The 13,009-nt window shown below is 38.1% G+C and overlaps 2 protein-coding genes across 2 annotated transcripts; both read right to left on the reverse strand.

The window, feature by feature from the left end:
- Window positions 1–623: 623 nt before the first annotated feature.
- ppifb (peptidylprolyl isomerase Fb) lies at window positions 624–4,329 on the reverse strand. Its single transcript, XM_079334186.1, has 6 exons — window positions 4,053–4,329; window positions 3,827–3,857; window positions 2,735–2,823; window positions 2,561–2,657; window positions 1,491–1,566; window positions 624–1,114 (listed from the first exon to the last, which is right to left on the reverse strand). Exons 1-6 carry the CDS (start codon window positions 4,203–4,205, stop codon window positions 970–972), a joined length of 591 nt encoding a protein of 196 aa, XP_079190312.1. The 5' UTR covers window positions 4,206–4,329; the 3' UTR covers window positions 624–969.
- Window positions 4,330–4,594: 265 nt separating this feature from the next.
- Window positions 4,595–12,920, reverse strand: adam9b (ADAM metallopeptidase domain 9b). The gene is made up of 22 exons (XM_079333562.1): window positions 12,722–12,920; window positions 12,300–12,406; window positions 12,085–12,161; window positions 11,912–11,990; window positions 11,756–11,832; window positions 10,667–10,859; window positions 10,506–10,568; window positions 10,249–10,320; window positions 9,968–10,137; window positions 9,763–9,853; window positions 9,003–9,133; window positions 8,400–8,571; window positions 7,905–7,994; window positions 7,563–7,758; window positions 7,309–7,420; window positions 6,634–6,814; window positions 6,384–6,470; window positions 6,195–6,300; window positions 5,544–5,673; window positions 5,332–5,422; window positions 5,111–5,148; window positions 4,595–5,004 (listed from the first exon to the last, which is right to left on the reverse strand). The coding sequence occupies exons 1-22, from the start codon at window positions 12,786–12,788 to the stop codon at window positions 4,881–4,883; spliced, it is 2,454 nt and encodes an 817-aa protein (XP_079189688.1). The 5' UTR covers window positions 12,789–12,920; the 3' UTR covers window positions 4,595–4,880.
- Window positions 12,921–13,009: the final 89 nt, after the last annotated feature.

The raw sequence follows: 13,009 nt of genomic DNA on the forward strand, positions 1-13,009 counted from the left end.
ATGTCCCCTTGTGGGTCATTAAAGAGTCTGAATGAGTCACTCTCATGGCAGTCATACAACATTTTTTACACTTGAATGCTTGACTTTCTAAGACAAACTATGTGATGACATCAGTTTATGGACTTGTCTCATAGTCAGTGTTTTAGCTATCTCCGTCTTGTTTTTTTTTTTCCAGCCTAAGGAAATTATATTAAAGTCATGTTAAGGCAACATGATAGAGAATTACTACAACTCTTTCCTGGTTGTACGTTTGCGAGTCGGTGTAACGGTACTCTTAATGAGACCATTATGAAATTAAGAGGTGAGACTGTTTTCACATCTGTTTCAATGCAATCAAGACATCTTTTTGCAGTAAGTGTTGTCACCCCCTGCTGGCCATAACCGAGAATGCAGGTTAAATTAATTCCACATTTTGTGTCACTTTGGAAATGAAGACGCTGACTTGTGTACGTTTTATGGGATAAAAAAAATACACCCTAGTGATGGAGCTAAAGAGTTCAAATAAAACTTTAGAGTTGATGATACTGTGTGTCAGTTTATGATTGAATGCCACTGCTTTGAAAGATCAATGAATTACGAAGGGTTTAAAATGTAAGTAAAAAAAAAAAAGCCTAAACAGGTCATATGAAGCAAAAAAAATCTTTATTTCTTTCATATAAATGACTCTTTCCCAGTGTATGTTAATGAATTATGGCTCTGTTTCAAAAATAATAGAACCCGTGATTTTGTATTCGACAATACTAGTTCACATTATGTGGCCTGACACTTTTAAGTGCATTTGCCGCTACTTGAAGAAACACAGAAATGCAAGTACCAAAGGAAAAAACTGCCTGTGAGTCTGATAAAAGCGACCGTCAGTAAGGAGAGGTAGAACTCTGCACCATGACTGAAGAAAGAGCCTCTTTCACTCAGACACACACATTTAAATCACAGCAGTACGAGCAGAGACTTCGACCGTGTCCTCTGCTCTTATGCAGCCTCATTGAGCTCGCCACAGTCCGTGATGGAGATCCTCTTTGAGGTTCGCCCAGACTTGGAACCAAAGGACTCCACTTTCCTGATCACATCCAGTCCCTCTTTCACGCTGCCAAAGACAACATGTCGGCCGTCCAGCCTAAATGAGAGAGAGAGAAGGTGGTTCTGTTATTTCAGGCAATCATCAAAAGCATCACTTATTTTATTTTTTAAACCTCTTAAATGACTTTGTAATAAAAAAGCACATATAAACAAAGTGCTTATGATGCTATGGTAACAAAAGATCCTCCGCAGGTAGCAGAATTGTCTACGTCTCATTGAAATTTGAATTGCTTTATGTGTGGATTGTGGGTTTGTAATTAATGATTTGAATACAAAAAAAATTAATAAAATACCCAATCTTTACTCAAAGAACTGAAAAATGACAAGTTTCTAATTTACACATAATGCACTAGAATCATCAATTGTTTGCAGTTCCACTTTAAAAAACAAAACAAACAAAGGTGAGCACTTACCAGTCTGTTTTGCTAGTGCAGATGAAGAACTGGGATCCATTAGTGTTCGGTCCAGCGTTGGCCATAGACAAAATACCTACAATGCAACAATATCATCATAATAAATTAAATGATTTTACATTTCTTGCATTCAGCTTAGTGTATTACAGAAGTCATATTAACATGTAACAGTAAGAAAAGCTTTAAATAATGACATGAACGATGGCTGGATTCAAATTAGCTAATTTTCCCCTGTTTCTATGGATACAGCTGCTCCAGTCATAATTTACATACCAACCTCTGTTTTTATAAACGCATCATTAACTTAGCCTAATCAATAACACATGTGTCAGTCTCTTATCAAAAGCTCATGGAAGGACACAGCATCACATAACATGTCCAGTTTGTTCATTTGAAACAACTCATTCAAGAAGTACAAACACAATGCTGCCCCCTGCTGGTGAAAATTAGAAAGAGACCGTGTAATAAGTAAATTATGTCTTCATGCAGATTATATTTTGAGTTCCCCTCTTGTAAAAGTATTACATGTATAAAAGATATGCTTTGGGTTGTGTATTCCTCAGCAGCCAACACGTTGACATACTTGTCAACATTTGAAGTGCAGTAAACAGTTTAATCTGTAACCAGTCGGGTTTCAAACTGTTAGAAAAGACTCTCTGGAAACTCAGCAGGCTCATCTATGCATGAAGTACAGATTCTAAAGGGCGGTGTGTCATGAGTTTACACTGGCCTGAGTACTTTCACATTGTCCTGTCAATCCCACATGGTACATTTCATTATAATCTGCACTCACCTCTGATAACAGACTGACTTTAGATTTAGGTGCTGATCAGTCCTGTCTAACATCTGGTGTCTGGAAGGATGGACGCATTCATCTTTGATTAGTGTGTAATATTCCTCTGACTGCATCTGTATGTCCTGATTCATAGAAGAGTTTTCACATGTGTTGGCTCTCCTCAGTTAACGTTCTCTATCCTCAAAAGCCGTTCATTCTCAGAATCAGTGAAAAACTAGAGACAAGGAATTCCTCCTCCATGAGCATCCTTGTACGAACAGAACAGGAGGATTACCAGGTCCAGTGTGCTTCAGTTTGAAGTTCTCATCTGGAAATTTCCACCCGTAGATCGACTTCCCTCCGGTTCCATTGTGATTGGTGAAATCTCCACCCTGAAAAAACACGCACGCAACTGTAAGAGCAATGAAGAGCAACAAAAGGACACAATAGAAAAATAAGAAAAGCTCACCTGGCACATGAACTGGGGGATCACCCTGTGGAAAGTTGATCCCTTGTAACCGATGCCTTGCTCGCCTGTGCACAGCGCTCTGAAGTTCTCTACGGCAAAAGATTTATCAACACATTCACACTCTGGTCATTTGCTTACAAAAAAAAAACCCATGCAGGAACGCCAGGGCATAAAAGAAAGGAAAAATAAAGAAGTACATCTGCAGTTTTTACAGCCGTTATTTATCAGCTGCACCTGCCCTCTGAGACTATAAAGTACTGATAGTTGGTGACAACAAAGTTGATCAAATTAAAATGTGATAATAAGACTGAGGGTAAATGAAAACTTCATTCAGCAGGACTACATGACACTAAAACAACTGAACTTTTTAAGGAGAACATTTGTATTTAAAACAGCTTTGCTTTAATTGTAATTTCGGTTGCTCAAGTCACACTCTTGTATTAAGCAGCCACTTAATCTGACATTTAAATCGCTGACGTCTCATACGCTAAGTTTCTGGCTGCAGCTGGTATCCACTTGGTGGAGCTTAATATAATGACTCTTAAAAAAAAGGAGAAAAAAAAGGAAAAGATGTTCAGATCCTTTGTTTTACTCAAAGTCCCAACATTACATTTTCAAACGACTTGAATCCTGCTTTACAAAAACTGAAGATGATCAATTTCAGTATTGTCAGCATAATCCTCTTACAGTTTATGGAGGTTGAATAATAATAATAATAACTTGATCATTTACAGGTTCACCTAAAGGAATGCCTTCAAAGTACATGGTACATTTTAAGCAATTCTGTCCATTGAAATCATTGTTACACCGTTTGGACTATTTTCGAATATCATGCGTTTTATGGGGTTAGAGAAACAAAGCAATGTTGATACAACAGAACCCCCTCTGCATGATTTTTTTTTTTTTTTTACACAGTTCTTTATCTTTGTGAACTACTTTGTTCTGGAAAGACATGTTAGAAATATGTTGCATTAGATAGGCATGGTTTAAATTAAAATCTAAAATACACATAACTCATGTGTCAGACACAGAAAACTACTAGATTAAGTTAGTTGCAACTCAATAAAAACAATGGTTATGGTCACCGCTTACCTGCAGTTTTTGGCACAACGTCGGCGTTGAGCTGCAGAAGAAAAGAATGAAATGCCTCAGGGGTCAAACAAAAAATAACAGGTTGTTCTTTAGAAAACCGGGACTAAGAAAATGCACTAAAACACAGCTCGGATATAAAAAGTAGACTTTGCCAGTGTTTGTATTTTATCCACCCACTCAAAGGAACTTAAAATAAAGGTTTAGCTTTTTAATCACGTCTTCTTACCTCGAAGGTGACTCTGCCGAGAGGCTGGTTGTCTGCAGCAATGTCAAAGTAAACCACCGGGTTGTTGTTTGCAGCCGCGGGACCGCTGCTGTACATGCGCGCGGCCGTGAAAGCCAGAGAGCAAAATTTGATCCTGTTCGATAAAATCAACATTTTGAAAACGAATGAATCCCCTCTGCTGCAGGAGAGCACGGCTTCGCACAGTGTGACAGAAAAACCCACGCTGAGGGAAACAGGAAGTTGTTTTTATGTAACCGGTAGTACTCTACGCATCCGACTCTCGCGAGATTTAACGTTATTTCGACCAATAATACGTTTGGTCTATTATTGGACCATAGTTATGGATTGGACCCCTGATATTTAAAGTCAATGCTGAAGCCTGATTTCCTCATGTTTCTTGACATGAAAAGCATACATAAAAATATATATAGTTACATAAAAGAAAAATGAATGACAACCAGCTTAGAAAATATAAATATAATATAAATAACTGTACAAATTGAATAAATTAAGCAAAATGAAGGCGGGGGCATGAAACATAATACTTTAAACATATTTTATTGCAATCAACAAGATCAGAAATATTTCACAAAGTTTTTAAAAATCACAGGTAGTAACAAAGATTTGGTGATTTCTTATAAAACGTTGCACATTCACCAGCCTCACCCACCACCATGTACCAATCGACCTTAGAATGCTGCCATGGCAACAGGCAACATTGAGTCCACTTATCACATTGTTTAAAAATTGTATCTTCATACAGTGTTGAGCAGCAGCATACCGTTTACATTGATAATACCATTGAAAATATTGATCTTAAAAGTAGGATTAGGTTGGTAACTGCCTAGGAGGAATTGGTTTAGGAACCCCGGGCCCTTGTTTTGGTGGTGCATGTTGTGCAGGGACAGGGACTTGGTCTGCGTTCCAATAATCCTGTTCTCCATACCTTAAACTAACAGACAGGACACTTAAACCAGTTATACAAGCACTTAAACAAGTTATACATGCTTATGGTTAAGGACAATATGGATAGAGAGAAGGTTAAATTAGGTTCATACCCAGAAGCTGGAAGTGGGGTAGAGGAAGGATATCCAGGCTGGAATTGGAAGAAAAAAAGACATTTAAATTATCAAGGTTTTGCTGAGAACAGTGTGTACCACTACATCCTTCTTTTGAGTGACTTTGTTGTCATACTGTATAAAACCAGCTTTTTCTACTGCAAAATCAACACAGGTCTTCCACCCCTGCAGTTATTACTATTAAGAAAGAAAATACTTACCCCATCAGAAGTATACTTTGCTGAAGCCTGGGAGGGGGCAGCTCTCACATCTTGGGTTGATTGTGCATTTTCTTTGTTAGTATTACTTGACCTGTGGAAGAGAAAAAAACATTAAAAGAAACAAATCTTAATCCAAGTAAAACTCAATCATCACAACTGCTGTCCTTTAAATATCTATGAACAGAATTATTTTGTGGGGAGGTGATGTTTACTTGTGACGTCTCTTTAGGCACGGGTCCAGGGAATCTCTCTTAAAGATGTAGAGCAACAGCAGAATGAGGAGGACCACAACAGGAACCACGAGCAGGAAGAAGATCAAAAGGCCGTCCCTGAGGGAGTGGTCTATGGTGGCAAAAAAAAAAAAAAAAAAGTGTGACGAAGAAGCAGCACAGAATAATCCAAAGTGCAAAGCTGTCACACCCAACAATCAACTTAATCTTTCCATCACGACAAACTAAATATTTGGAAAGGAGAAAGAGTTAGTACTGTACAGTTTACAAAAGTACAACATCATGGGAATACAATTAACTAAACACTTAAGATTTCTTAACCAGCTGGCATACTGTAAAGATATAGGTAAATAAAACATAACAATTTAACACTATTAAAATCCTAGAAGACAAAAAACGTCACATATAAAGAGAGAAAACTGAAAATAATAATAGTGCTCACTGCTACCACAGTTCTACCAGCAGAGGACTGAATGATTCATACTAAAACAAGCCCTTTAAAGGCTATAGAAATGTGTATTACATTACCACTTAAGCATCCAAGAACTGCATCACTGATTTCATTATATCGCATTTATTGTGACTGTGGTTTTCTGTGTCCTTTAGTTAGTAAATAGATCAATTCAAACCCACCAATCTGAGCAGGACCGCTGTCTATGCTACCACCACGCCCTGACTTGTCACAGTTAGGGTGTGCCCAGCCATCGTTACAGTGGCAGTTCCCTCTGTTATTACAGACCTGAAGGAAACACAACAGCTAAGTCAGACTTTTTCAGCATTGGGTGTTATGGAGAAAGTGGAAAAAAAAAAGTGCAAACATACTCCTCTGCCGTTGCAAGTGGTCCGGGCTTCACAGTTCAAGTTGGGCAGCAGAGCAGTGGCGTTCACACACTCAAAGTCCAGGCAGGTCTAAGAGAGAAAACATATTATTCATTAATTCAGTCAACTTGATCAGTACAAGTACATGTGTACATTTTCACAATGACGGTTGTTTTCTGGAACTGTTGTATCACATTAGTTCCTGGTTACATTCCTTCTTGTGTTTGTACACTTCAATATTCTTTCTGCGCACCTTTCCTTTGTCACACGGGCTGCCCGGGTTAGCATAGGCGGGATCCAGCACATCTGGGCCTAGGTTGAAGTCAGCATTAACACATTTTTTCCCTTCAACGACCTGGCCAGTGATTTGGGCACCAGGAGGGATAGTGTTAAGGTCCACGTTGGTGCACTGTAACTTTCCACACTTGGCATTTCTGCATTGCAGGACAGAGGAGAACACTTTCACTTTCAACATGTTGGATTATAAGAGCTCTATAATTTTTCAAAGGTGAAGTTTGCAATTCAGGAGAAAGGGATTATTTATATTTGAAAATCAAATTAAACCAACACTCAGAGGCTCTGCCCTGAAATCATGGATCATTTTGCCAATTTCAATAGCCAGAGTTTTGAAAACAAAAATGAATGATAGCTGGCATAAAATTAACACAGTTAGGACAAAACTGTGTTAGATTGGAAGCCTCCACCTTGATCCTCCTGAGTTTATCTTATTGTGTCTTTCTACAACAGAGATGACACAGATTTACTCACCTTATTAAAGTATCTAGACATCTACACATCTTTTACTATATATATATATATATGGTTAATAATAATAACATTCATTTTATATAGCGTTTTAAAAAGGGAACCAAAGAAACCTTACATGGATTGTTAAGGTCTTGCAATAATTACAAAATAAAGTACTCACTCAAGACTGCATTTTATTAACTGTTGGTTGCTATTGCGTCCACAGTTTCCAAATCTATCACCCTTAGTATTTGCATGGGTGAAACACACATCGTCAGCCTTTGTTGCTGGATCTACGGAAAACAGACAAAATATCCAAGATGACACATTAAAGCCAAGAGAGGTTCATACATAAAGGCCAATGTATCATTGACTGGATTATCAATAGTTAGGGTGATGATCAAAAGTGCATAGCACTGGCATTATTGACAGTACCTGGTGCAAAGAGATTTTTGCACTGGTGATCATATGTCTGGCATCTGCCTTCATAGCAGTAAGCAGCGTTGTTGAGACATGGCAGGCCGTCCATGATATAATAGTCATCGGGACAGAACCCTGTCACGCCGTCGCAGAATTCAGGGAGGTCACAGGTGTTGGCCGACGCTCTGCAATTATATCCAGCTACTCTGACCTAGACATGAACCAATTACATGACATTAAGAAACTATTTTTTTTAAATTTAGTTTACTAGTGTCAAAAGATTTCCTTAAGTGAAGCCTGAATTCACTGTGAACAATAACACCATAACTGCAGCTTGAAGTCCAACATAATGCTGACCTGACAGTTGTTGCAGCAGAGCCCCTGAGCGCACGTCGACCCGGATGTAAACTTGCAGGTGGCTGCATCGCAGCAATCATTTTCACATTCCTGTATTGAATAGAGACAGACTATTTTTTAAAAACCATCCCCAATAATGAAAGTACAAGCAGTTAGCACTGACAGAATATCTTACTTTTAAAGTCAATGCGGTTTTTCCATGTCTGTGCATGTCACTGTACAGATTAAGTTATTTTGTGTTCAACTAAAAAGTCTCCACATCTAAATACTAGTTTGTCTTTTACCACAATTCTACAGCTTCATTGACTTCGTAATGTTTTCCAGTTCAATATAATCCAACTGTTTGCAAGACTTTAAAAGTCTGCAAACATGTGTTCTCAGAAATAGTCTTAAAAAAAGTCTACTTTTATATTACAGTAAAGTCATCAAACTCAAATAAATGTGATGTACTCTTGATGTGCTTTTGTGCATAGGTCTGTGTGTGCTATACTCTACCTCTGGTGTACCACAGTCACATTGCTCTCCTTTGTCCAGCCGGCCATTGCCACATTTAACAGTACCGACCACATCTGATGGGTTGGGCTGGTTTTTCAGACACTCTGCTCCTCCTCGAATGAACAGGGTCTCAAAGTCTTGTTCACTGCACGTGCTGAACGTTGTGGAGCCACTACAGGAAACAGGAAAAACCATTGATGGAAAAAAATACAGATTTAAAAGGGACACTGCATCACTGACCAATCATTATTGTAGTGCAGAGGATCTCTCTGGCAGTAATGTTTACAATAATTAGTAGTTTTAGGAAGCATAACATTTTTTTTCCATCTAATACTGTACTGGGGCCGATCTTTTTTAAAGGTGGCAAGCTATTCCTCAGGTTTGGTGGTGGCTACCATGATGGCTTGATCGCCCATGGTTTAAGCCTATAGCTGTACATATCCAGGGGCGGCCAATTGGTTTACCTTAATGTTCTAGCTGGATTTTGAACATGGAGAAGTTAAGCTTTTGTAAAGCGCTGCTGTTACATTAGAGGTGTAAAACTAGTGTAGGATTTTATACTGTCATTGCTTCCTTATCATGGGACATATTGTACAAGATTACCTGACATGGGCGGCCATGATGCAGGACTGTCCCTCACAGCTGCAGCGATCATCGTCGTGATTCATGCCCAGGTTATGTCCCATCTCGTGGGCCATCACAGAGGAGAACGCGGCCACTTCATTGCCAGAGAACTGTTAACAGACACAAAGTACAATCATTGATGCAATTCTCTCGACTTTGTATTTCTAAATATATGATACTGAATTTCAGATCAAAAATTGTGTCCATCATTAAAACTTTAATAGTTCATATTTTAATCTCCATACATCTGGAGCAGACTTGTTCATGTTATTTGATCTGGCCTGAAAGGATCTTTGTTAAGTGTAAAAGTATTGGATATATTTATTCATTGGTAATGTGGGGCAGCACATAGACAGATTTGATTGGATTTCAGGAAATATTCTGTTAAAAACTAAATACACTTTTCTAACATGAATTCTCAGATTGACATCCACTTTCTGAACCTCGTAAAGCCTCTGCAAAGGAACACGATAGAAAGGAATTTACAGAATTCATGAACCCAAAGAAAGTTGCCTTGTCATGGCTCTTCCAAATTCTGTGTTCCAGTTGAACCTGTTTTACGTGAGTGTCAGTCAAAGCACTCAAAATAAACAACACATCCTTTTGTGGTGTCAATAAGCTGCACTTACAGAATTTACCATAAATAATTCAGGTAGTATCAGTTTCCGCACAAAAGCTCATGCTGCCACAGCACCATGCTGTCAACTGGTGTTAGAAGTTAAATGGATGCTGAACTCACCACATTAATTCCTCCAGAGCTCGCTGCAGAGCAGACAGCCCCCACGAAGGCCATTCCTATTATACCTCCACTGTACGGGCTGCTCCGACCACTGAGAAACAAGCCAACCATAAAGACATAACTCGCACATTTGACCACACACACGTCTGAACTAGACTGAATCAAACTATGTCATCTGAAACAAAATACCCCCCATTATACTCACACAACAAGTTGACCAACATCATGCTTGATCTTTGGTAAAAGATTCTTCTTCCTCCACTTAACAAAATTCGATAACACCTGTCCAGCAGAATCCTCCACACTGAAGGGATTACTGTCCTTAAAGATCTCCAGGCCCATCAGCACCACTCGGATATTCAGCTGCTTATAATACTAAAGCAATACAGAAAACAAAAAGCATACGAATTATGACACAGAGCTGGCACAAAAAAAAAAAAAACAGAATAAGAGAAAATGTTCTTTCAAAGACCCTTAAGTTCTCACCCCGTCCAGGAGATTAGCTACTTCCACAACTTCCTCTCGTATGGCCGTCTCGTTTTCGTTCTTCAATTTGTACTGGAAATACAATTTAGACAAAAATAAATCTTGATTCCTAACATTTAAAACCGTTAAATTAATAACTAAAGCATTATATTCCACAGCAAATTATTTTTTGGTGTTAAAGTAATAAGCACATTGCTGTCTTCCACAGGTATGGTAAAACTGCTTGTCTACTTGCTCAAAGAGACACACACACTCACCCTGAGATTATCGACAACCACCACCAACTCCACATAACTGGTGAGTGGCAAATTGCGCTTCTTCTGTTGAAAGATAAAAAAAAAAAAGAGGAATTTCACCCATAGCCTCTTTTCTTTTCTGCTCACAATGTATTTTCCAATTAACAAATCGAGCATTCTACCCTCAGCAGCTTGGTCAGTGATTGGCCCGGCTCAAACGGTTCATGGCTTTGTGTTGATGCATCCTCGCTGACGACCCCACACTTAATGGGCTCACTCTGATAGTCGTTCAAAAGGTAGAGAAGGTGGTCGTTTGTGTCAGACTGTTGCACGGGTTCAAGTCCGTAAGTTTCATTTCCGATTACAATCACACCCCTTGAGAGAAGAAGGACAAAACAGAAATACATTCAAAGGAATGTTTCCGTCTCTGCTAAAGCTGGGAGTGGCACAAATTATACTTCCAGAGGAGCAGAGGGAGACTGATACGATTTGAAAAAGGTCTGACTGGTAAAAAAAACAACAAAAGTAGCTTGAAATAAGTGAAAAAATACTAAGTAGCTGTGAAATATTAAACAATTCAATGTTTGGCTCTACCTAGGCTTTGGTCATAATCTTTGAATACTTTATTGGAATATCAAAAACGTCTCTTAGAACATAAGGTATACAACTAACCTTTTTCTTCTTTATCAAACAGACTTAAAAATCTTATTCAAGACTCATCAGGTCAACATTTAGTTAAAACATTGTAAAAAAAAATATTTTCACAATTTTAAAGAAACCAAGAGTTATGTCTCGTGGATTCCAACTACGCACAGTTCAAAGACCCTTCAGTGGCTCTCAACAAATAATGAGAAACCGTTCCACGTAGAAAGTCGGAATCTGCAAATGTTTAATATTTCTGCTTAAAAAATGACTGAACTTATGAATAAATTATTAAAATAGTCAGTGATGAACACAAAGTGACACAAATACATAATACAAAAATTATGAAGTGAAAGTGTTAAGCATTACAAAGGTCAAAGCTTCAGTTTTGGAGGAAATCCTTAAAATATGTTTGGCAAACCTATTTCTTTATTTTGATCAGAAAATACTGTAAACGAAACAAATCAGTGATCCATGTAAAGTTAATTCGTGTTAATACTTAATCAGTGTAATGCCCTAGATCCACTGAACACTTAAACAAACTAAAGCACTTTTAAAAACACTCAGTTACAAAGTGCTTCACACTTAAAAGTGATCAGAACTGGGAACAGCAGAAGAGATTGTCAAACCTAAGGCCAGCGCATGTGCTGAGTGCTACCACTGAATCCTCAAATCCCTCCACCTGGCCGTGGTAATAGCAATGCACCTGGTAAAGAAGAATAACAAGTTTGAGAATGGTTGTTCAAACCAGCCATCTGATCCATAATTACCTTATGCTTACTTACCGATTGCTTGGGATAAGATGGCTTAGAGTTTCCAGTAGCATCACTTGAAAACTGAACAAAGTTTGGATGTAAAAAGTCTCTGAAAAAAACAACAACAACACTGTATTTAATCTGGAAAATTAAACAAGGGCATTATCTGAGGAACATTAACAAAGTCTTTACACTTTGTATACCTGTTCTTTTGCAGATGAAGGACGTGCTTTTTGTTGTTTATGTTAAGTGCATATGAAATGTTCTCCTCTCTATCATTCTGAAATGGATATAAGCAAAAAAAACATGTGTTTTACTTTGTGGAATAGAAATATAAGTTTTATATTTATACACTTTTTTATGTTTTATATTTATACACTCTTTTTTCTCTTTTGTTTAAATAAGGGACGTTACTTACTCCTCTTGACTGTGTTTCTGTGTTGATGCTCCGTGTCCATCTTTGAATCAACAGAGGATTTACAATGGAGTATTTGGAGTGTTGTAAGGGGAGCTCATTGAAGATATCTTGAAGAAAAGTGTTCACCACACAAACTTTTAAATTACACATTTTGCATTTCGGGGCTTAGCCAATGAAATTTCTTATGAGGACAGAAGGCACAGACAAATTATCCAAACAATACAAAGGTAAATAGCCCTGATAAATAGGCTATTTGGACTAGGCTATTAAAGTCGGAGTAAGACTATTGTAGGACATTCATAGGATCCATTTAAAACCCTTTAAACAACAACAACAAAAACAGACGAAAACATATTTCCAACAAAGGAGAGCTTAACAAAATGTGTAAAAGTCCAACCATCGAGTGAAAAAAAGCGCCTCACCTCTGTTGTCAATCCCAGAGATGTAGCACAGCAGGAAAGCAGCGAATAAACTCTGATTAAAATCCATATTCCTGATGAAAGTACCCAGAATCACGTTTAAATCCCAATAGAGTACGCTATGTGTGCAAGTTATTAATGAATTCAAGACCGTTCCTTCCTCCTGTGTTAGTCAAGTGCTTCGTGATGGGTGTGGCTTATGACAGGTGAGCCGAAAAGCTTTGAAAAAAATAAAACAAATACAAAGGCAGTCTGTAAGGCAGTAAATATTTGAAAGAGCATGAAGCAGGC

Source organism: Symphodus melops (genome assembly GCF_947650265.1).
Source record: "Symphodus melops genome assembly, chromosome: 21".
Lineage (NCBI taxonomy): Eukaryota > Metazoa > Chordata > Actinopteri > Labriformes > Labridae > Symphodus > Symphodus melops.

What these genes read in the sequence shown, in the direction of transcription:
- ppifb (XM_079334186.1), bottom strand. Translation starts at nt 4,205, where the DNA reads ATGTTGATTTTATCGAACAGGATCAAATTTTGCTCTCTGGCTTTCACG. An exon ending in TCGGCAGAGTCACCTTCGAG is followed by an intron (nt 3,858 to 4,052) that starts GTAAGAAGACGT and finishes TTTCTTCTGCAG; the next exon opens with CTCAACGCCGACGTTGTGCC. An exon ending in ACTGAAGCACACTGGACCTG is followed by an intron (nt 1,567 to 2,560) that starts GTAATCCTCCTG and finishes GTTGCATTGTAG; the next exon opens with GTATTTTGTCTATGGCCAAC.
- adam9b (XM_079333562.1), bottom strand. Translation starts at nt 12,788, where the DNA reads ATGGATTTTAATCAGAGTTTATTCGCTGCTTTCCTGCTGTGCTACATC. An exon ending in TCTGCTGCAACAACTGTCAG is followed by an intron (nt 7,759 to 7,904) that starts GTCAGCATTATG and finishes GTTCATGTCTAG; the next exon opens with GTCAGAGTAGCTGGATATAA. An exon ending in TTAATAAAATGCAGTCTTGA is followed by an intron (nt 6,815 to 7,308) that starts GTGAGTACTTTA and finishes CCTGCAATGCAG; the next exon opens with AAATGCCAAGTGTGGAAAGT.